The 19,192-nt window shown below is 50.9% G+C and overlaps 2 protein-coding genes across 3 annotated transcripts; one reads left to right on the top strand and one right to left on the bottom strand.

Annotated features, from left to right (window-relative positions):
* The first annotated feature begins 456 nt into the window (after positions 1–456).
* Positions 457–14,358, top strand: BSDC1 (BSD domain containing 1). 2 transcript variants are annotated; one of them, XM_032787788.2, is made up of 11 exons: positions 457–473; positions 1,554–1,614; positions 3,207–3,323; positions 4,339–4,506; positions 5,051–5,105; positions 5,889–6,004; positions 7,061–7,129; positions 7,418–7,499; positions 8,282–8,854; positions 10,932–11,035; positions 12,016–14,358. In XM_032787788.2, exons 1-11 carry the CDS (start codon positions 463–465, stop codon positions 12,046–12,048), a joined length of 1,389 nt encoding a protein of 462 aa, XP_032643679.1. In that variant the 5' UTR covers positions 457–462; the 3' UTR covers positions 12,049–14,358. The 2 variants fall into 2 exon arrangements, with proteins under 2 accessions (XP_032643679.1, XP_032643680.1); XM_032787789.2 differs by lacking the exon at positions 457–473 and adding an exon at positions 1,359–1,461.
* A 1,580-nt stretch (positions 14,359–15,938) lies between these two features.
* TSSK3 (testis specific serine kinase 3) lies at positions 15,939–19,178 on the bottom strand. The gene is made up of 2 exons (XM_032787795.2): positions 19,007–19,178; positions 15,939–16,767 (listed from the first exon to the last, which is right to left on the bottom strand). The coding sequence occupies exons 1-2, from the start codon at positions 19,176–19,178 to the stop codon at positions 16,106–16,108; spliced, it is 834 nt and encodes a 277-aa protein (XP_032643686.1). The 3' UTR covers positions 15,939–16,105.
* Positions 19,179–19,192: the final 14 nt, after the last annotated feature.

Raw genomic sequence — 19,192 nt, 5'->3', positions numbered from 1 at the left:
GGGGCTCCCCGCCACAGGGCTCGGCGGAGCGCGGTCCGGGGCCCGGGCCGGGCAGCACCAGCGGCGGTGGGGAGGGAGGACCCCGGGCAGCGCCCGGAGTGGGGCTGGTGCTCAGGGCTGGCGGGGGTGGGGGGAAGAGAGACGCCCTTCCCCCCGCTGCAGCAACGGGCGGCCCTGGCCACAGGCGGGCGCTGGGACCGGAGGCCCACCCGTAGGGGGCCGGGCGGGGGTCCCAGGCTCTTAGCTCCCGGGGTGGGAGGGGTAATCTTGAGCGCTTCGAGCTCTCTCGACCCTCAGACAGCCACCGTTCGGCGAGCCCGCTGAAAAAAAGGAAGTGACGTTACGCCTGCCGTTGCGGCGGCCCATCGCCCCACCCCCACTGGCGGTGGCTAAAAAGAGCCCGCCAGGAGGCGGAGCTTCTGGAGTCAAAGGTAAATATTCGGTGACGTCCAGGCGTCCAACATGGCGGAAGGGTGAAGTAACGCAAGAGCGGGGGGGTCCCTTGGCGGGGGGGGGGGAAGGATCTGAGGGGGGCGCCTAGTGCAGGAAGTGGGGGGCAGAGGGGTTGGGCTGGGACGGGATGGTTCCGTAGGGGAGAGGATAGAGGGGGTGGGACCAGGAGCTGGCTGGGAACGGGTTGGGCAGAGGGTGGTGGGAAAGCAGAGGGGTGGAAAGGGGTTTGGGGGCACAGGGGGGTGGGAAAAGGGAGCTGGCTGTTGGAGTGGGGGTAGAGCGTATGTGGGATAGGTGCTGGTGGGGGGCACAGAGGTGGAGGGGGTTGGCGAGGTGGGGTGGGCAGAGGGTGGGGTGGGAGGGGATTGGGTGGGGTTGGAGGCTGGAGAGAATAATGGTGGGAATGGGTCTGGGTTGGGCACAGAAGGTGGGAAGGGGGCTAGGTGGGGGGGTTGGGGCAGGGGGTAGGAAGGAGGCTGTGTGGAGGACTGTGGCGGTGGGAAGGGAACTGGCTGGGAGGGATTTGGAGGGGTGGGTTGAAGGTAGCAGGGAATTTGGCTGTAAAGGGGAAGGAGTGTTATGGTGTGGCAGAAACCATGGGGAAAATGGAGAGTGTGTCTTGTGATGGGGGTTGTTTCTCTGGGTTGGGAACAGGAGAGGCTTAGAAACATGGTCTGGTTAAAATCCCATAGTTTAAAAACCAACCAAGCCTCGCTGTTACTGGATCTCCCTGCAATGATTAAACTAAGGGGGACTGACCCCCTAATTTCCCTGCTTCCTTTTGGGGTTGGGTTTACTCTGCAAGTCAATGGAGATGGCTTGTTTCATACTGTGGGTCTCGTGCCACAGCCCAGGGGTGCAATGTGTGGGTGGTTTGCATTTAATTGCAACCCTTTTGAAGCTTAAACTTTTGAAAGAAGAGTTACTGGGTGGGAGGGATAGGTTCTCTGAAGGCCCAAAGGGTTTGAATGCAGAGAAGCGGTCGCTGTAGCTTGTTCACGTGGTGGGGTTTGTATGTATGTATGTTTTAATGGACTCCTTGGTGTGAGTTTGTAATGTGAAATTCACAATTTCAGCTTCATATGTTTATCCTGTAACAGGGAAGATGGAGGCTGGTGGAGAAGCTGGTTGCAGCAAAGCTACCAGACTGTCAAAGAGAAGGTAGGAGGTTGCTTGTATGGAACAGGATAAGCTATTGCTTAAGGAAATTTTGCATCTTTCCATAGAAAAAACACAATCATTTACTTGGATTTCTCACTCTTCTTGTGGGTTCTTCTGTAACCTGAGCAGACCAGGCCCAGTAAGGAGCCTCTCTTAGGGTGTTTTCTGTTTTGCTGTGTAATCCTATTCCCTTTGGAAATTCTTCCTGATTTCTACATTGTTTTTTAAAGTAGTCTATGGCGCTGAGTCATTCTGTGAATGCCCTTTTCTCCCAATGGATTGTAGCCTGGTGTTTAACATAAACTGGGCATTAGCCATGATGTGGGCATTAGCCATGATGTGGGTATTATCTTCAATCTGCCTTCATGCTCTCTGTTGTCTTCTAAAAAGGCACTTCTTAAGCAACTGTGCAGCTCTGGGGTAAGGCAGCAGTGTTGCAGTGCAGAACTTTATTCCATCACTTATGATTAGTTTAAAGTAAGCTGTGAAATGTTGGTTGAGCCCCTGCTAGCAGAGAGCGTAGCTGCTCTGCAAAGATATGAATTATCTAGTGGCACTTAACCTAAAAGGAGCTGTTGGACAGAGGCCTTAGCCAAAATTTCCCTTCTTAACAATGTTGTGTGAGATGCCCTGTACTAGTCAGTTGCTGCAGTTCCCCCCAGAGCTTGATGTTATGAGAGGCTTTGGGATCCTTTGGCATGGAGAGTCCTGTACAAATGTAAAGTGTTATTGCTCTAATAATGGTTCAGTTCATTACTTTTATGTTACCATCTACTCTTGGGGAAATCTGTTTACTGGAAAGTCTTAACTTAGTCTTATTCAGACAGAAACCATGTCCTCAGATGTGAGCTGTGAAAAGCCACTTGCAAGCTTGAATTAGATTGTCATTATAGAGCTGCACTTTGGAAAGGCCTCTTGTACTGCAGGCAGTAGGAAGAAGAATGCCCAGAGCATACTGCCTCTCACCATTGCAATTCACAGAGGCATGAGACTGAGAAGTTTAGCTACACTAAGATTGAAAGTAGGCAGTGTGACTCATCAAGATATTTGCAGCTTTCATTCAAAGGCTATTGGAACAATAATAAAGGAGCCAAGAAAGCGTCGATAAAAAATAATCCAATCACTTTGCTACGTCTAAAGTTATCCCTGTAGATCTGTGCACTAGTGACAGCTTTTATTAAGGCCCTGTGGGCACTATGGCATCGATCACCTCTAAATAGTCTGGAAACGTGATTACAGCATTGCTGTTAGAATGTACGCTGGCGTGTCCATGACAAGTAAGGAGTCAGGTTTTAGCCCAATTGTCTGCCAGGGTTAAAACGTCATTTTTCTATCCGCACTGGCAAGGAGGGAACATATTGTAACGTGGTTTGGGCATAGTTGTGTTTCCCAGCTGTGTTGGAAACATGACTATTTCTATGGTGTTGGTAGAGCCTCGCCTGCGAGAGCCCTGTCATCTCCATATACAGAATAGTCCCTCAGGTTAGAAGCCTCTGTTGCTCCCGGGTTTGTGATACCTCAGATATTCCTAGGGTGAAGATGGACTTGTGTGAGAATCCAAGGTTGATATACTTTGTCCTTCTGTCTTGTAGTCCACGGAAGCGTTGGAGTTCATGAAGCGGGACCTGACTGAGTTCACCCAGGTGGTGCAGCATGATACAGCATGCACTATTGCTGCCACCGCCAGCGTGGTCAAGGAGAAACTGGTTGTAAGTAATAGCAGGCAAGCCAGGATTCTGTCTCCTACTCTCATTAGAGAGAGTGGAGCTAGCTGTCAAACGGGATTCTGGCAGCACACAGACTAATCCTTTCAAGAAATGTCTTTATAGCATGATCTGAGTTCACATTGCTCTTGGACTTTAAATTTGAACTCTCTTCCCCAGTGCAAAGTGTCTGTGATGACCCTAAGTGATTCCCTTGTTATGGCTGCCAGGACTGTTTGATGTCAGTGGCCCATTCGCAGTTGTCAAGATGGGACGGGACAGGTGCCTGCTGTGCCTCCCAGAAGGGCCAGTTTCTTGCTTTCCATTTCTGACTCTGAGGGCGGGGATCCTTTTGGACCACAGGCCAGGTTTCTGCATAACAGTGGCAGATGCTGCAAGGGGAATCCTGCAGCTAATTTCCATTTGCTTGGGGCTGGTTAAGCTCTTAGCTGAGAGTGAGACTATGTGATTTGGGGTGGGAGGAAGGTGGGATATCTAGTTGGATCTGAATTCCCTGCTTGGAGACTGGATGGAACTAATTTATCCCCTGCCCTCTTTGGGTCCCCATTCTCTTTGCTGTTGTGAGGCTTGGAATCAGCTTCCTCCTCTGCCCCTCTGTGCCACCAGGTAAGGCACAGAATGTTCTGCCTAGGTGTTGGGATAAGCCTGGAGATAGGTTCCCCTTTCCTAGACCTAAAGGAGACTTTTGCCCTGTACAGCTGTTACTATGACAGCACAGCTCCCTATCCTCTCCCCAACCCAGCCACTCCTACCTGCCCCCCCACCCCACAGCCAAGAATTGTTCCCTGCCTATCTGCTGCCATCACCCCGCCTAACCACCCACTACCACCTTTTCACCTCAGGCCAGCCTGGCCTGCACAATCCCTCACTACCACCCTTGAAAGAGAGGAGAATTATCTCTCTTTAAAGGGACACTGACACTGGAAAACACCACATGGGACTGTCTCTCTGGTTCAGGCACCACTGTTTAGATCATTTCCTTGTCTTTCCCTTTGCAAAGACGGAAGGCTCCTCAGGCACGACTGAGAAGGTGAAGAAAGGACTCGCAGACTTCCTGGGTGTCATCTCAGACACATTCGCTCCTTCCCCAGATAAGACCATCGACTGCGATGTCATAACGCTGATGGCAACACCCTCTGGTACTACAGAACCGTACGACAGCACCAAGGTATGTGCCGAGCAGTCTTCCCTCTAATTTTTCCCATGCACGAGTGGAATGAATTTTGTTGTGTGCACCAATATGGAGATGATGTGTGACACACTGGTGCATATAACAAAATTCATGTGGCGGGGGTGTGGTCGAGGGGTTCGAAGTACAGGAGGGTGGCTCAGGGCTGGGGCAGAGGACAGGGCTGGGACTGGGTTGGGGCCAGGGAGGGGCACTTCTCCCCTGGCGGCGGCAGGTCTGGGCCGGAGCTGGGTTGAGGGCCATGGGAGAGGTGCCTCTCCCCTGGCTGTGGCAGGTCTGGGGCCGCGGGAGAGGCGCCTCTCCCTGCCGCAGCCCTGAGCGCCTGCGTGGCGATTAATAGGCTGCTGCGTGGCCATGCAGTTTAGAGGGAACTTAGGTGCTGAATGCCCCTCACTGCCCGCTGGGTGGGAAATGCCTAAGCTCCCACCAGAGATGTGTGTGACAGACTCCACTTAGTCACTGAGCTCAGCCGCCGCCCCTCATGCTAATGGCTGTCCCTTCCTGTGTGTGCGCTGTCTTGCAGGCTCGTCTCTACACCCTGCAGTCAGACCCAGCAACCTACTGCAACGAACCGGATGGTAGGACGAGGGCTGGGCTGGAGGGGAAGACATTGAGGTGTTAGTGTGTGTGGTGCTTGGCCGGTCTCAGGGTTGGAGTCCCTGTAGACAAGTGCCCCCGTGACAGACTGCCACCACAGCTGGCTTCATGGGCTGCCTACTGGCAAAGCGGCCACGGCAACTGAGTTAACTGTGCAGCCTATGAGTTGACCCTGCCCAGATGTGGCTGAGGCTCCATGCCCGGTGCTGTGTGGGAACCTGCAGAGCTGCTGCCTGATTAACCTGTTCTGGGATTTTGGTGCTGGGAATCCAGCAATTTGCCTTGGCAGTTTGCCAAAGAGTGAATGCTGAGCCTCAGTTCCAGTAGAGAGACACATGGGAAGGGCAAGGCAGAGCAAGTGGTGTGTCTGAGATGGAGTGGGGTGTGGGTGGGCATGGATGCAACCCACCCCCCACCTACCTGATGGGCAGTTTTAAAGGGATATTGTCAAGGGCACTTCTAGCTCTTCTTATTCACCTGCTTCCTCACTGTGACCTGCCTCTTGTGGGCAGGGGCTGGCTGTGGATCCCATCAGTGTTTCCGCAGGAGTAAGCACCTTGGGCTCCTTAGCCAGTGAGGTGTGCTTCCTGCTCCCTTCCTTGGGACTCAGGTTGTTGCCTCTGTGACACCCCTTGCTGTCTTAGCCTGGCTTCTTCACTCCAATGGCATCTGATTGCACCAGACACCATGCTTCCCCTTAACTCCCTGTTTTTCTGTCCCTGTCTCATTTGTTCCAAGGACCTCTCTCTGCTTCCCTCCTGCAGGCCCCACTGAGCTCTTTGAGTCCTGGCTCTCGCAGTTTCACCTAGAGGAGAAGAAAGGGGAGATCTCGGAGCTGCTGGTGACTAGCCCCTCCATCCGGGCTCTCTACACCAAGATGGTGAGGCGCTGCCTGGCTCCTGCACTCTCTCATGGTTGGGCAGGCTCAGACCTTCCTGAAGTCTCCAGCGTTTGGGAGGCAGGGGAGATATGAGTAGGAAACTGAACTTCTTGGGCTCCAGGGCCTGGGATGGAGGGGAATGGCAACGTGCCTTAGCCAAGCAGGGCAGCCTGTGCATCTTTGCTGCCAAGTAACTCATTGGGCTCTTCTCTGCCTGTGGACTGCAGCATCGCAGGTCCAGAGCCAGTTGTCATGTGCTGCTCTGGAGCTGTCTGGCCTCTGTCTGTCTAAGCATCTTGGTGAATTTTGGGTAATGAGTCTCCAGCAGATGTTTGACAACAAGTCATCTGCATTCTGAAAACGCAGGTTGCTTATGTAGGGCACAGTCTCACCCAGGAGTGGTTGAAGCTGGGGGACTATGGGCACAGTGGCAAAGTCATGGGGCAGTTGAATGAGCAGAGGGAAATCAGTGTTGTCTAGTGGTTAGAGCAGGCAATTGCGAGTCTGGATGCCTGGGTTCTATTCCCTGTACCACTGGTTAAGCCGCCCCACCTCTGAACGGAGTGATGGTCAGCCCAGAGAGAGCGAGCAGTTGCTGATGTTGGTGGATTGGCAGCCCTTGCCTGAAGAGACTCAGGGTGGTGCCTGGTGGTCTAAGAAAAGATTTTGAGTATTGTCTTATTCAGGGAGATGGGATTGGGATACGCCAATCAAGGACCTGTGGGTGGGAGAAGTGGCCTAGTGTGGGAGATCTGGGTTTCCCTGCTGTTCTCTCCCCAGGTCTGCAGGGCTGGGAGCGTTGAGGCGGTGCAGGTGGCCTGTCATAGGTGGAAGGGCTGCTCACTAGCGACTGTTTTACTGTGTCTGCTTCATCAGTCAATGGGTTCTAGTGGGAGCCCCTGGAGTTGTTCTCTGCCAGAAGGATAAAGGATTTGCAGTGTCAGGCCTTGCCAAGAAGGCATAGAAACCCCAAGGGGAGTGAGATCAGAGACTGCAGCATCCCCAGGCCCTCCTCACTGAATCCTTCCCTCTCTTCTTTCCTTCCAATGGTCCCAGGTCCCAGTGGCTGTTTCTCATTCCGAATTCTGGCAGCGCTACTTCTATAAAGTCCATCAGCTGGAGCAGGTGGGTTCAGGGCGAGGGATGTCTCCCCTGCAAGGAAGCTAAAGTGGAGGGTGAAGTGTGGTGAGGAGCTGTGCGAAGGGGCCGTTACTCAACGTGCATCTCCGATCAGAGGAAGAGCTGCTATTCCCTGAACAGCAGCAGAGAACTGTGCTCCCTTCCCCAAGTCCCTGCCATTAGTGACAATGGTGTAGGGAACTTGCAGGGGTTGGAGCTCTGCACACTGGGGCCAGGATCTGGGAGGAGATGGTATGGGCACTGTTCCTGACTGCAGCTGTGAATTCCCTGCAGGAGGAGGTTCGGAGGGAAGCTCTGAAGCAGAGGGCGGAGCAGAGCGTGCATCACGAGGAGCCAGGCTGGGAAGAGGAAGAGGGTAAGTCAGATGTCCGGGAAGCTGAGAGACCCCCATGGTGGGTTTGGGAAGGAGAAAGGGTGCTGTAGAATGTTTCCTGCTAATTGTCATAAAACCAACTCCCCAGTCCAGCTGAAACACGCCCCCCTGGACTGTGTCTGTATTCGGCTTTGTGGCCCAAAATAACCCACTGCCGCTATTGGCTGCACCATGCTAATGCCAGTGGGAGCCCTAGCACGGGTGAGGTGAATGCTCCTGGCACCACTGTGCTGTCTGGACCTGCTCTGAAGAGTTGGAAGGAAGGCTGGTTAAAACTCTGGGGCCGCCTACTTTATAGGTGTGGCTCCTGTCACAGTAGTTTCAGAATGCTTCCTAAACCTGAATGGTTTGATCCTCTCAGCTCCCCTGTGGGATCATCCGCATGTTACAGCTAGGGAAGCACAGAGAGACGAAGTGACATGCCCAGGGTCACAGCGAAAGTTTTGGGACGGAGCTGGGCATTGAGGACTATCTCCTGTGTGCGTTAGCTCCAGGTTGGGCCTGCTGCTCCGGAGTTTTGCCTGTACCAGAGCACACGCTGGCAGGAAATATCTGGCAGGGAGGCTTAGCGGGGCCTATCCCCAGAGTAGGCAGAGGGGGAACAAGCGGACTTGCTAGGCTGTGGTGCTGGTGCTGCTCTCAGCAGTGGCTGGAGGCTCTGATGCCCGTGGTTGGTGAGGGAGGTGCTCCTTTCAGCAGCAGTTCTCTGCCTATTTGTGCTTCATACAGAGGTGCTGAAATCCTTTTCCACTCTCCTCCCACAGAGGAATTTTTGGGGATGTCACCCCTACCTTGTGTAAATTTGAAATCTCCAGAAGAGGGAAAGCAAACATCTGTCCCTGCAGCAGCAGCAGCAGCAGCAGCTGCTCCCCCGACCCTGGAGGAAAGTCCCATCCCCAGCATAAAGGAGCCAGCAGAGGAAAGCTGGTCTGGTCTTGCTGCAGTCCCAGCCCCAGCCCAGGTGACCCCATCTGAGAGCAGCGAGAGTGTCTCCCTTGTGACTCAGATTGCAAACCCTGCCTCTGTGCCTGATGCACAGTTACAGACTGGAACACAGCTGTCTGGGGCCAGGAACCTCTCCCAAAGGTTACTGGAAGCTACTTCTGAAGAGCAGGGCTCCCAGCCAAAACCAGCAGAATCTGCACATTGTCCTACAGCCACTCGAGAGCTGGCAGTGTCTTCAGAGCAACTGGGCTCTGCGGGGCTCAAGGAGCAGACAGAGAGCAAGCCAACGGGCCAGATAAAGACTCTCAAAGAGGATGGGCTGACAGACTTACGAGTCTTTGAGCTGAACTCCGACAGTGGAAAATCCACTCCCTCCAACAATGGGAAGAAAGGTGGGTAACTGCTGTCAGCACTGAGCCATCACCGGGGACCGTCCCCGAGGGAACAAAGCTCTCAGGGGTATGGAGTCTGATTTATAATGGACACACTTTGTTCCTATGTGTCCTGGGTTCAGCCTACATGGACCTTGAGCTGTGACTCGTGGGTGAAAGGCCTGTGAGCTGGAGAGTGAGCGGTGTCTGATGATCCCATGCTGGGACCCTTTGATTATTCGTGTTCCATGTGTTGCTAACATAGCCAACCCCCAAGCTAAACCCATCTAGGGATGCCCCCACAGGCAGATCCTGTAGTGGAGCAAGTTCTAGACCAGCCCAGTACATGATTTCTGCATTGGTCCTGAACAAACCTTTCCCAGCTCGCTGCCCAAAGCATACTGAGGGGCGGATGTGGATTCTCTGGCTTTGTAGTGACTGTAGGAAGCTCTGGGAGGGAGAAGGGTTTGCTGGATCTGACCCTTCAGCGTGATGAATGGTGACGGGCTGGATTGCCTCACTTCTCATTTAGCGTCAGTAATACACAGTTTTGCCACCTGGGGGCGTCAAACTTTGCAACTCAAGTTATTGACAATCTGTGGTCAGGGTGACCTGGGATCGTGGTGTAGCTGTGGTTTGTTCATCTCATTCTGAAAGCCTTAACTCTGCTTATCTCTTTGAGGCTTCTAAAAAGCCAGAGTCCAGGGTCTGGGGCGTCAACAGTTAGTGATGGTAAGAGGCTCGGCAGCAAGCCAGACACAGGCATGGGGGTACACACACCACCCTCAAGTGAGCTGCATGTACCCTGTCTGTGTTTGCCTGGCCCTGAAGGTACTGGTGCTGCTGGAAATGCCTCTGAGCTCCAGGCAGCAGGACCTGGGAAGGAGGCTTAGTACGTTAGATGTGGGTTTATACTGGGGAAGGGGGTCAAGTTAGAAGAAGAAATCTGAGTTTACCAACAGGACACAGTAGGACACCCTCTTCCCCTCCTGGTTACCCCTGGGGCTACAGAGTGCTAGGGTGGTGGCAAGTACTTAGTGATGGTGTGAAATTCTTCCTTTCTGAGAGTCCTCATCAGTAACCTGGCCTCTGGTCAGCTGGGAGCAGCCCTCTCAGCCCAGAGCGCACGGGGGAGAGGCGGTGTTAGCTGGGTCATGGTAACGTTGAATACCTGTGTAGCTCTTGTCCCCTTTTACCTGCTGCATTTGCTCTGTGACTAAAGCTTGGCTCTTGTTTGGGAGTGGGGCTGGGCAGAGCTCCCTTTTGCTCTCACCCCCCTGCAAACAGAAGTGACTCCGAACACAGGGGAAGTCTGAGTCTGGTTCGGTCCAGACCTACTCTCTACCCTCCTCCTCCTGCCAGTAGTGAGCTCAGGAGGGCATGGCAGACTTCCCCCTCCCGCTCATCTGGCTTCTTGTCTGCCTTGTAACCTCCTTGTTGGCGTCTCACTGATGGGTCGGAAATCCACGTACGCAAACGCTCCAGAAGCTGATCCTCGGCATGCATGTGCTTTGAAGAGGTTCCACCTGGAGACCCTGGGAATTGTCGGTATCATCTGGGAGTTTGCAAAGACTTGGTCATGTTCTTTTACCCCAGGTACCTGCTGGTTAGCGGTTAGTCAAGCCTGGAGGTAGATGGCCTTAGCATTCCTCAATCTTGCTGATATCTTGTGGCTAGGTTGGGTTGGATTCTGTGTTACTTTGGGCCTGCAGGTGCCCTTTGCCATGAGCCAAGTCTTCAGCTCTCAGAACACTTGAGCCAGGAGACCTTGTCTGTTTAGTGGTGTCTGAAGTCAGCTGCTTCAGGGACCCTGCTTTGCCCTTACTAACATCTCACTGGGGAATAGCGGGGCCAGAGGAGGGGAGGGGTCTTTTTGCTAACCCCAAATCTTGGGCCCCCAAAGCTGGGGCAGTGAGCTGGCAGGAGCCAGGTAGGATGATCTTGGGCTGGTGAAATCTACTTCACTCTAAAGGGCCAGGGACTCTGATGTAAAAGATTTGAGAAACACAATGCATCATCAGGTCCCACCAAAGCTTTTAGAGTTCCCGTTTTCCCTTTGCCTTCTAGAGGGCTTAACCTCAGTGTCATGTGATTTCAGGCTCCAGCACTGACATCAGTGAGGACTGGGAGAAAGACTTTGATTTGGACATGACAGAAGAAGAAGTGCAGCTGGCGCTCTCGAAGGTGGAAGTGTCCGGAGAGGTAAGCAACACAGTGCACTGGGCTTGGCGGTGCTGACTTGGTAGAAGATCCCTCCCAGAGCAGAATCCACGCTGCATTGTTATTTTCAGAGGCTTCTCATTGCACCTGTGCATGAGCACTACTGCTGTTGGGAGTTTCCCGCCTGGAGTCAGCTGCCAACTTCCTATGTCACAAAGCTGAGAGGAGAGTAATCCTAGTATGTAGGAACTAAGGGGAAATTTCTAGGCTTCAGAACAACACCCATCCTCTCTGCAGACAGCAAGGCAGTGCAGCACAATGTGCTTTAGAGAGCCACAGGGTTTTTTGCCTCTCCTCCCAAAGAGAAGCTGGGCTTGGCGGCCGGTAGCAGCTGAATAACCAGAACTCTTCGTGCTCCAACAGTGAGGACTCTGAGCACAATAGAACAGCCTTGTGGGAGCCAGATGTGGATCTGGGCTCTTGCCCACAAAAGTCATGCAGGGACTAGCTAGAGAGAGGGAGGGAATTAACCCTTAAACGCTACTAGGACGGTTACTAAGAAAAGAACACTTGTTTCCCAGAACAGTGAAACTGGAGCAATCAAGGTATGTTCTGTGTCTGCCAGGCTTTGCACGGACGTGGTTGCCTTGTCTGGCCACTAAGGTCTAGTCTACGTTACTGCGCTACATTGGTGCAGCTCCAGTGCGTCTGGTGAAGACCTCCTGTGCTGACAGGAGAGCGCTCTCCCATCAGCATAATTACTCCACCTCAGCAAGAGGTGGAAGCTATGTCAGCAGGAGAGCGTCTCCCAGCGACTTAGCGCCAGTGTAGACAGCGCTTAGTTCGCTGTAACTTGTGTCACTCCAGGGGGTGACCTTTTCACACCCATGGGCGACATAAGTTACATTGACTTAAGTGGTAGTGTAGACAAACCCTAAGTGTCCAGTGCTGCCTAAAGCGCCTGGAGGTGGATGGCTGGTGTTGTCTAAACCGACTAATAGATGTCTCTCTCCTGTTTACAGCTGGAAGATGAAGAGTGGGAGGACTGGGAATAAGGCGATTGCTTACTCTGTGTGTGTCACAGGCTCATTCCCACCATCCAATGTGAATTAAATCACAGATCGACTATTCCTTTCATGTGTAACTGTGCTGGGGTTTTCGGTTCCAGGCTGGAAGAGTTCCATCCCTGCTAAATCCTAGGGGTAGCTCAAACTCATGACCCATTCAGATGCTGGAAGAGGTAGTAGTGGGTGTTACACTCATATGCATAGGGGTGCTAGGGAGGGGGGTGCATCTTCTCACTAGGTCCTAGAGACCAACAGAGTTGAAACTGGCTGCCCAGATTGAGGCCTGGGGTGGGTGGCAGGTCAGGTGGGGCCCTGGTATCGAACCGGACACTGAAACACCTGGCAGGATTGGTCTGCATTGGCAGGGTGTCAGTTTGCTGACTGTCTACTTGTGTGTGAATATAACCTACAGTACAGCCGTTTAGAAGGCTCCTCAGTGTGAATTGTTCCTGTTCACTCATTACTCCAGGCCCCCAAAGTGGGACTGACCAGAGGCTGGAGATGCAGCACTGGAAGCCCCTTTGTACTGCTACAGTTACCACTGTGAGGAAAGGCAGTTGGCTGGAGGCTTTGGTCTAGAGCCAGGCTTCTCTAGAGGGAACTAAATGTCTCCCTGCCTCTTCCTGAACCATAGCCTGGACTGTTGTATTAAAAGCTGCTACAGAAAGTCCCGGCACTTCCTTCTGTTTCCTTGGGATGCAGCTTTTCAGTTGTAAACCCAAACTCCCAGCTACAGGAGCAGCAGCCTGCCTCCGAAGGGAGTCACTTCACCATCCCCTGCTCTGCTATCTGCACTGCCTCTCTCCGCTCTGCTGGGCGGTGAGCACTTTTAATTGTTGTCCTTAATTCCTCAGGCAACATCCTGACGCTTGTAGTTTTTCTCCTGAATGGGCTTTTCTGGACAGGCAGTGGACCTGGGTCAGACCCAGGGCAGAACTGCCCCTGTCTGTGTGCACCAGCCTCCCGGCTTGGTCACTTAAAAGACCCAATGTAGGAATGGTGGGCACTACTTAAAACATCAGCCTGTGCCAGCAGGTCCCACCACTCTTTGCTGTTTTGTGTAAAGCAGGAGGCAAAAGCATCTTGCACAACAGATGGTACCTGGTGGCAGGGACTGGTCACTGTAGCTATTGACTTTGCTGCTTGAATCCCTCTCCTGAAGTCCATCCCTCCCTTTCACCTCCTTAGCAGGACCTGCCTGTCTCCCATGCACTCCAAATATTGCTAGATCGTCTCTGCTCCTATTCAGCTGAGCCCCCTGCAAGGCTCCGACTCCTTCTCGTGCCCCTGTTGACTGCTGTAGACCCCTTTTCGGTCTGTCGTCTCTGTCCTGGGCGGGAGGGGAGTTCCCTTCTCTTTGTCCTTCTGATCTGTCATAAAATGCTGCTCCCCAGTGGATGTCACCAGTACACAGTTATCTTAAAGGGACAGCGTCTACCCCGTCTCTGGCCTTCAAAGTATTGGTTTTATCCATAGTTTCTTTAGGTCATTCTGCTTCTTTAAGGGCCAATTTACTGGGGTTGTGGGTTTCCCTATATTTTTAGACATCACTAGCCTTCCGGGGCCTTGGAGTGTCAGTTTTCCCATGGGGAGATTCTCCAGTGGCAGCAGCAGCTGATGTAGGTGCATTGAAAGTGGCTGTGTGATCGAGATTCCTGCCTGAGAGCCTGTCTATGCCACAAAGCCTACCAGGTTCAGGGACCAGCCTACAGCATGACTCCAGCTTGTCACTGTAGAATTGATTCAAAGGGTCTCAGCCATGCTACAGCCTAGCTCTCCTAGTCTATGGTGCATCTCAGGGACATGGGAAAAATGCAGCTAGGTCCCCTCTCTACTGAGATGGAGCCAAGTCAGGAGACATCCCTGTCGTAACTAGGTCCCCCAATGTGGTTGGACCCTTGTGTAGCGGGGCCCTTTGCCAGGAGACTGGTGTCTATCTGGAAGTATCTGAGACCATGTCGTTTGCGCTTCGTGCTGTGCCCAGCGAGGACCCCCTTGTATATACTCCCGTCTCATTTAAAGGTATGGTTCCCAGCTGGAAGCTCATGTCCCAAGGTTGGAGCTGGGAGAAAGCGTGGAGCTTGCCTATCTCTTTGTAACTCTCTCTTTTTCATTAGTTAATTAACCTCTTGGTTATTTGTGCAATATTCTCTATTTTAAATTATACTGCATCTCCTGGGAGCATTTTATAGCTGAGCGAAAGAGATTCTAACAGCTGTTAGTTTTGTAATGACAACTTTCTCCTGAACCTTTTACAGACTTGCAGTTAACAGAAATTAAAGGAATTCTACAGAATCAGCTGCCTGTGTTGGTTGTCTTTATTTCCACCACCTACAGGGCCACATGTAGCCATCCTTCTGAAATGGTTCTGGGTGTGGTTTGCTGCCCAGTGGCAGCTCCTGCTTTGGGCATGAGTCTAGCTTGGGAGCAGGCTGGACAGTCCGTTCAGAACAATTTTCCAATTTGTCAAGTTTGTTTTTAATTGTAAGTAGATGACCTACACTTTTCTTCGTCCTCTTGCTCCTAATGTATTTAAAGAACCTCTTTTCTCATTGCCTGTTAAGTCCTTTGCTTGGTGTAACTCATTTTGTGCCTTTGTCATGCTGAATTTGTCCCTATATGCTTGTGCTATTGTTTTGGACTCCTCCTTAGTATTTTGTCCATGTTACCAATTTCGGTAGGATTCCTTATTGATTTTCAGGTCATTAAAGAGCTCCTTTGAGAGCCGTATTGGCCTCTTACTATTCTTCCTATTTTTCCTTTTCCTCGAGATAGGTTGAAGTTGTGCCTTTTAATATTGTCTCCTTGAGAAACTGCCAGCCCCCCTGAACTCCTTTTTCCCTTAGGTTTTCTTGCCATGGGACCTTAACCTACCAGTTCTCTGAGTTTGTTCAAGTCTTCTTTTCTGAAGTCCACTGTCTTCATTTTGCTGATCTCACTCCTTCCTTTCCACAAAACCATTAAATCTATCATTTCATAGTAACTTTCACCCATGCTGCCTTCCACCTTCAGATTTGCTACCAAGTCTTCCCTTTCGGTCAGAATCAAGTATTGGCTCTTCCTCTGCTTTCTGAAAGTGTGTGGTCTGCCCAACACATCCAAGAACTTACTGGAAATTTTGTGTTTTGCCATTTTACTTTTCCAACAGATGCCTGGGTAGTTAGTTTCCTGTTACTACCAGGTCTTGTGTTTTGGATATTTCTGTGACTTGTTCTATAAAATGACTTATCCACCCTCTCCTCCTGATTTGGTAGTCTATAGTAGACCCCTACTGTGACATTCCTATTGTTTACCCCTTCTGTCTTTACCCAGAGACTCGCAACTGGTCTGCCTCTCACCTCCTTCAGGACCTCGGATCAAGTGTGTATATATTGCTATATAATGCAATACTGCCTTTATCCTGCCAGCCCTTCTGAAACAAGTTGTACCCCTCTGTACCATTATTCCAATCATGACACTTATTCCCCCCTTGTCTCTGTGATGGAAATTAAGTGATAATTTAGCTTCCAGTTCCTCCTGTTGATTCCCCTTACTTCTTTCATTTGTATATAGACAACTAAGATGTTGAGCAGATTTTTTTTTCCCCACTGATTTCCCCTTGTTGCTCCTATAACCCTACCGTAATTTTCCATGTTTCCCCCACTCCCAGCATGGAGGAGCCAACTTCTCTGCTTGCTCTCTCCTCTCAGTTGGGGTGTTCTCTGGAGGTGCCATCACTAGAGATGGCTTGGGAAGGTGGCTAGACACTATCCCAGGTTTCCCCACTTCACCAAGGTGCCCAGCTACAAAGGAAACAGCACAAACACTGTTATGTTTGTTCAGACCATGTGGTTTGTTTGAATGAGTAAAGTCCCTGATGAAGGTGTGAAATGGAGCAACCCCCCATTCCTCCCCTGCAGGCCAGCCATCCTCTGCATAAGGCGCTGGGAGGAAGAGAGGTAGGATGGAAGGATAGACTGGAAACCAAGCGTAACATTAAAATATATGTAAGCATTCTGGAAGCAATCTGTCCCCTTTATTTGGGGAGAGCGTGACATGGTCTTTATCAGGAGTTTGCCAGCCATGAGTGCCAACCAACTTCTTCAATGGAAGGTCTGAGGATCATGTCTGGTTCCAACAGGCTTTTCAGAAGATCCTGGCATTCGTCTGAGATCTCCAGGTGCCCAGGAATGGAGACCCCTTTCTGCTGGTGGCACAGCATCTTGGGGATGTCGGTGTCGTCAAAGGGGAGGCTAGCACACAGCATAACGTACAGAATAATGCCCATGCTCCAGATGTCCCCTTTCCGGCTGTCATGGGGCACACCCTGGAGCACCTCGGGTGCAGCATAGGCCGTGCTGCCGCAGAACGTTTGACTCAGCTCCTTACGATTTTTTGGGAGCAACTTTGCAAATCCAAAGTCAGTCAGCTTCAAGTTAAAGCCTTGCAGCAAGGCATTCTCACATTTCAGGTCCCGGTGTGCCACGCCACAACTGTGGCAGTAGCGGATCGCTTCTACCAGCTGGTGGAAGAGCACCTTGGCGCGGCTCTCGGGCAAAGGACCTCCCTGCAGAACGCAGTCAAAAACGTCCCCGTCTTCTGCCAGCTCCATCACCAAGTAGATTTTCCCATCGGCAGACTCCAGCATCTCGTACACCCGGATGATGTTCTTGTGATCCAAGCGCCTGACGATCTGGAGCTCTCGAGGCAGGAATCTCTGGATAAATTCTGAAGAGAGAAAAGACATTCGTTCAAGGCATGGGAAATCTCAAGGGAGCCGCTAGCTACCGAGAAGAGTGCTTATCATCTTTCATGGATGTGGTATCGCCGCAGTGCCTGGGGCTGTTGGCCATTCAATGGAGGCAGGGGCTCTGTTTGTCACAAACTGGGGCTAAAAGGAAGCGCTTTCCCATTTAGAACCCTAGGAACTTTTCTGGTTGTAAAGTGATCACAGGGTCACCACTGTAACGTATTTACTTTCAGTTGGCTTCATAGATCTTAGAGCTAGAAGGCATAATTCTGATCTTCTTAACCAACCTCCTGCATATTGATTTCACATCTGATTCCTGCCTCCAGCCTCATCTTTTGTAGCTGAACTAGAGCAGATCTTTCAATTGATTAACGAAGGATGACAACAAACCTGTAGAACTTATGCCCCTAATGGTTTTACTCCGCTTTGCAAGGAGGTGTAGTTGTTAGAATCTTTTATCTGATTGTGGCTTTAGTCTAGGGGACAGATCTGGCCAAGTAAACACCATTATGTGCTATAGGAGGTGATCTGAAAGGCACTGCGGTTACCCCAACCTACAAGCCTGGTGAGCTGGCTAGAGAAGGGTCTGGGCTGAATTCTTGTACATATGTTCTTCAAGGAAATCAGAGCCATCTAAGTGAATCCAGCCCCCTCTGCATCCAGTAAGCTACTGCATCATCCACCAGTTGGTGGGAAGATGAAGAGTGGATAGTCTGGGAAATACTGGCAGCAGATCCCCCAAGTGAATTAGAGAGAGAGTCCCCTGCCTTGGAGGCATTCTGGAGAGACTAGCTTCCCCTAGGAACCCACCTCCTAGTCAACCTTTTAGTTTAGTTTAATACAGAGGTAGGCAACCTATGGCATATGTGCCAAAGTCAGCACGCGAGCTGATTTTCAGTGGCACTCACACTGCCCAGATCCTGGTCACTGGACTGGGGGGCTCTGCATTTTAATTTAATTTTAAATGAAGCTTGTTAAACATTTTAAAAGCCTTATTTACTTTACATACAACAATAGTTTGGTTATAATTATAGACTTTTATAGAAAAACCTTCTAAAAATGCTAAAATATATCACTGGCACGCGAAACCTTAAATCAGAGTGAATAAATGAAGACTTGGCACGCCGCTTCTGAAAGATTGCCAAGCCCTGGTTTAATACATCCAGTAGGGAAACCTGAAATGTATTTTGCTAGGAATGAAAAGTTTGTGGCAAGTCACCATTCCTCCACTGATGAAATAATGTGGAAAACAATGTGAGAAGATTCTCTCAGTACTTCTCAGGTAAGTTTTCCCCTCCAGAGGGTTTTTCTGCATAAAGGGAAAAGTAGGCCCTAAGCAAAGCAGTGGAGATATTTGGTACTATGCACAGTTAAGTGCGCCAATACCTTGATGCCTGGCAAAGTACAAGACTAGTTCAAACCGGAATTATTCTGGGGAAGTTCTCTAGCCTGTGTTACAGGGAAGGTCATAGATTCTAAAGCCAGAAGGGACCATTGTGATCATCTAGTCTGACTTCCTGTACGGTACTGGCCAGAGAACTTCCCCAAAATAATTCCTAGAGCAGAGCTTTCAGAGAACATCCAAACTTGTTTTAAAAATTGTCAGTGATGGAGAATTCACTGTGACCCTGGGCAAATTGTGCCAGTGGTTCATTACTCTCTCTCAAAAATGTACGCCTTATTTCCAGTCTGAATTTCTCTAGCTTCAACTTCCAGCCGTTGGATCATGTTAGACCTTTCTCGGATAGACTGAAGGAGCCCATTATTGTTAAATATTTGCTCCCCATATAGGTACTTATAGACGGTGATCAAGTCATCACTTAACCTTCTTTTTGTTAGACTCTTAAGAGCGCAATCCAGTTAGTTTATCACTAGGCAGGTTTTCTAATGATTTAATCATTCTCATGGCTGTTCTCTGAACCCTCTCCAATTTATCAACATCCTTCTGAGATTGTGGGCCTCAGACCTGGACACAGCATTCCAGCTGCGGTTGCACCAGTGCCAAATACAAAGGTAAAATAACTTCCCTACTTTTACTCGAGAGTCCCCTGTTTATGCATCCCAGGATCACACCAGCTTTTTCGGCCACAGCATCACGCTAGGAGCTCATGTTCAGTGGATTATCCCCCGACTGGATGATCAGAGTGGTCCCTTCTGGCCTTCGAGAATATTCCTCAACCATCTAACCCAGAACCATCTCGCAGAGCTGTCTCTTACCTTCCGGGCCGCCCATCTTATCAATAATTTTAACTGCCACTTTCTGCTGGTGCTTTTTTGAGAAGGCCTCTTTCACTTTTGAGTACGTCCCCTCCCCAATGGTCTTGCCCAGCTGGTAGCCATTGGAGAATAAAAACTCCTCCATCTCCTCTCTGAATTTTGGACTGGTCATTCTCTCAAGTCATC

This window comes from Chelonoidis abingdonii, chromosome 25, assembly GCF_003597395.2.
Source record: "Chelonoidis abingdonii isolate Lonesome George chromosome 25, CheloAbing_2.0, whole genome shotgun sequence".
Classification (NCBI taxonomy): Eukaryota; Metazoa; Chordata; order Testudines; family Testudinidae; genus Chelonoidis; species Chelonoidis abingdonii.
The sequence above is the reverse complement of the archived record's forward strand: the minus strand, read 5'-3'. Positions and strand labels throughout refer to the sequence as shown.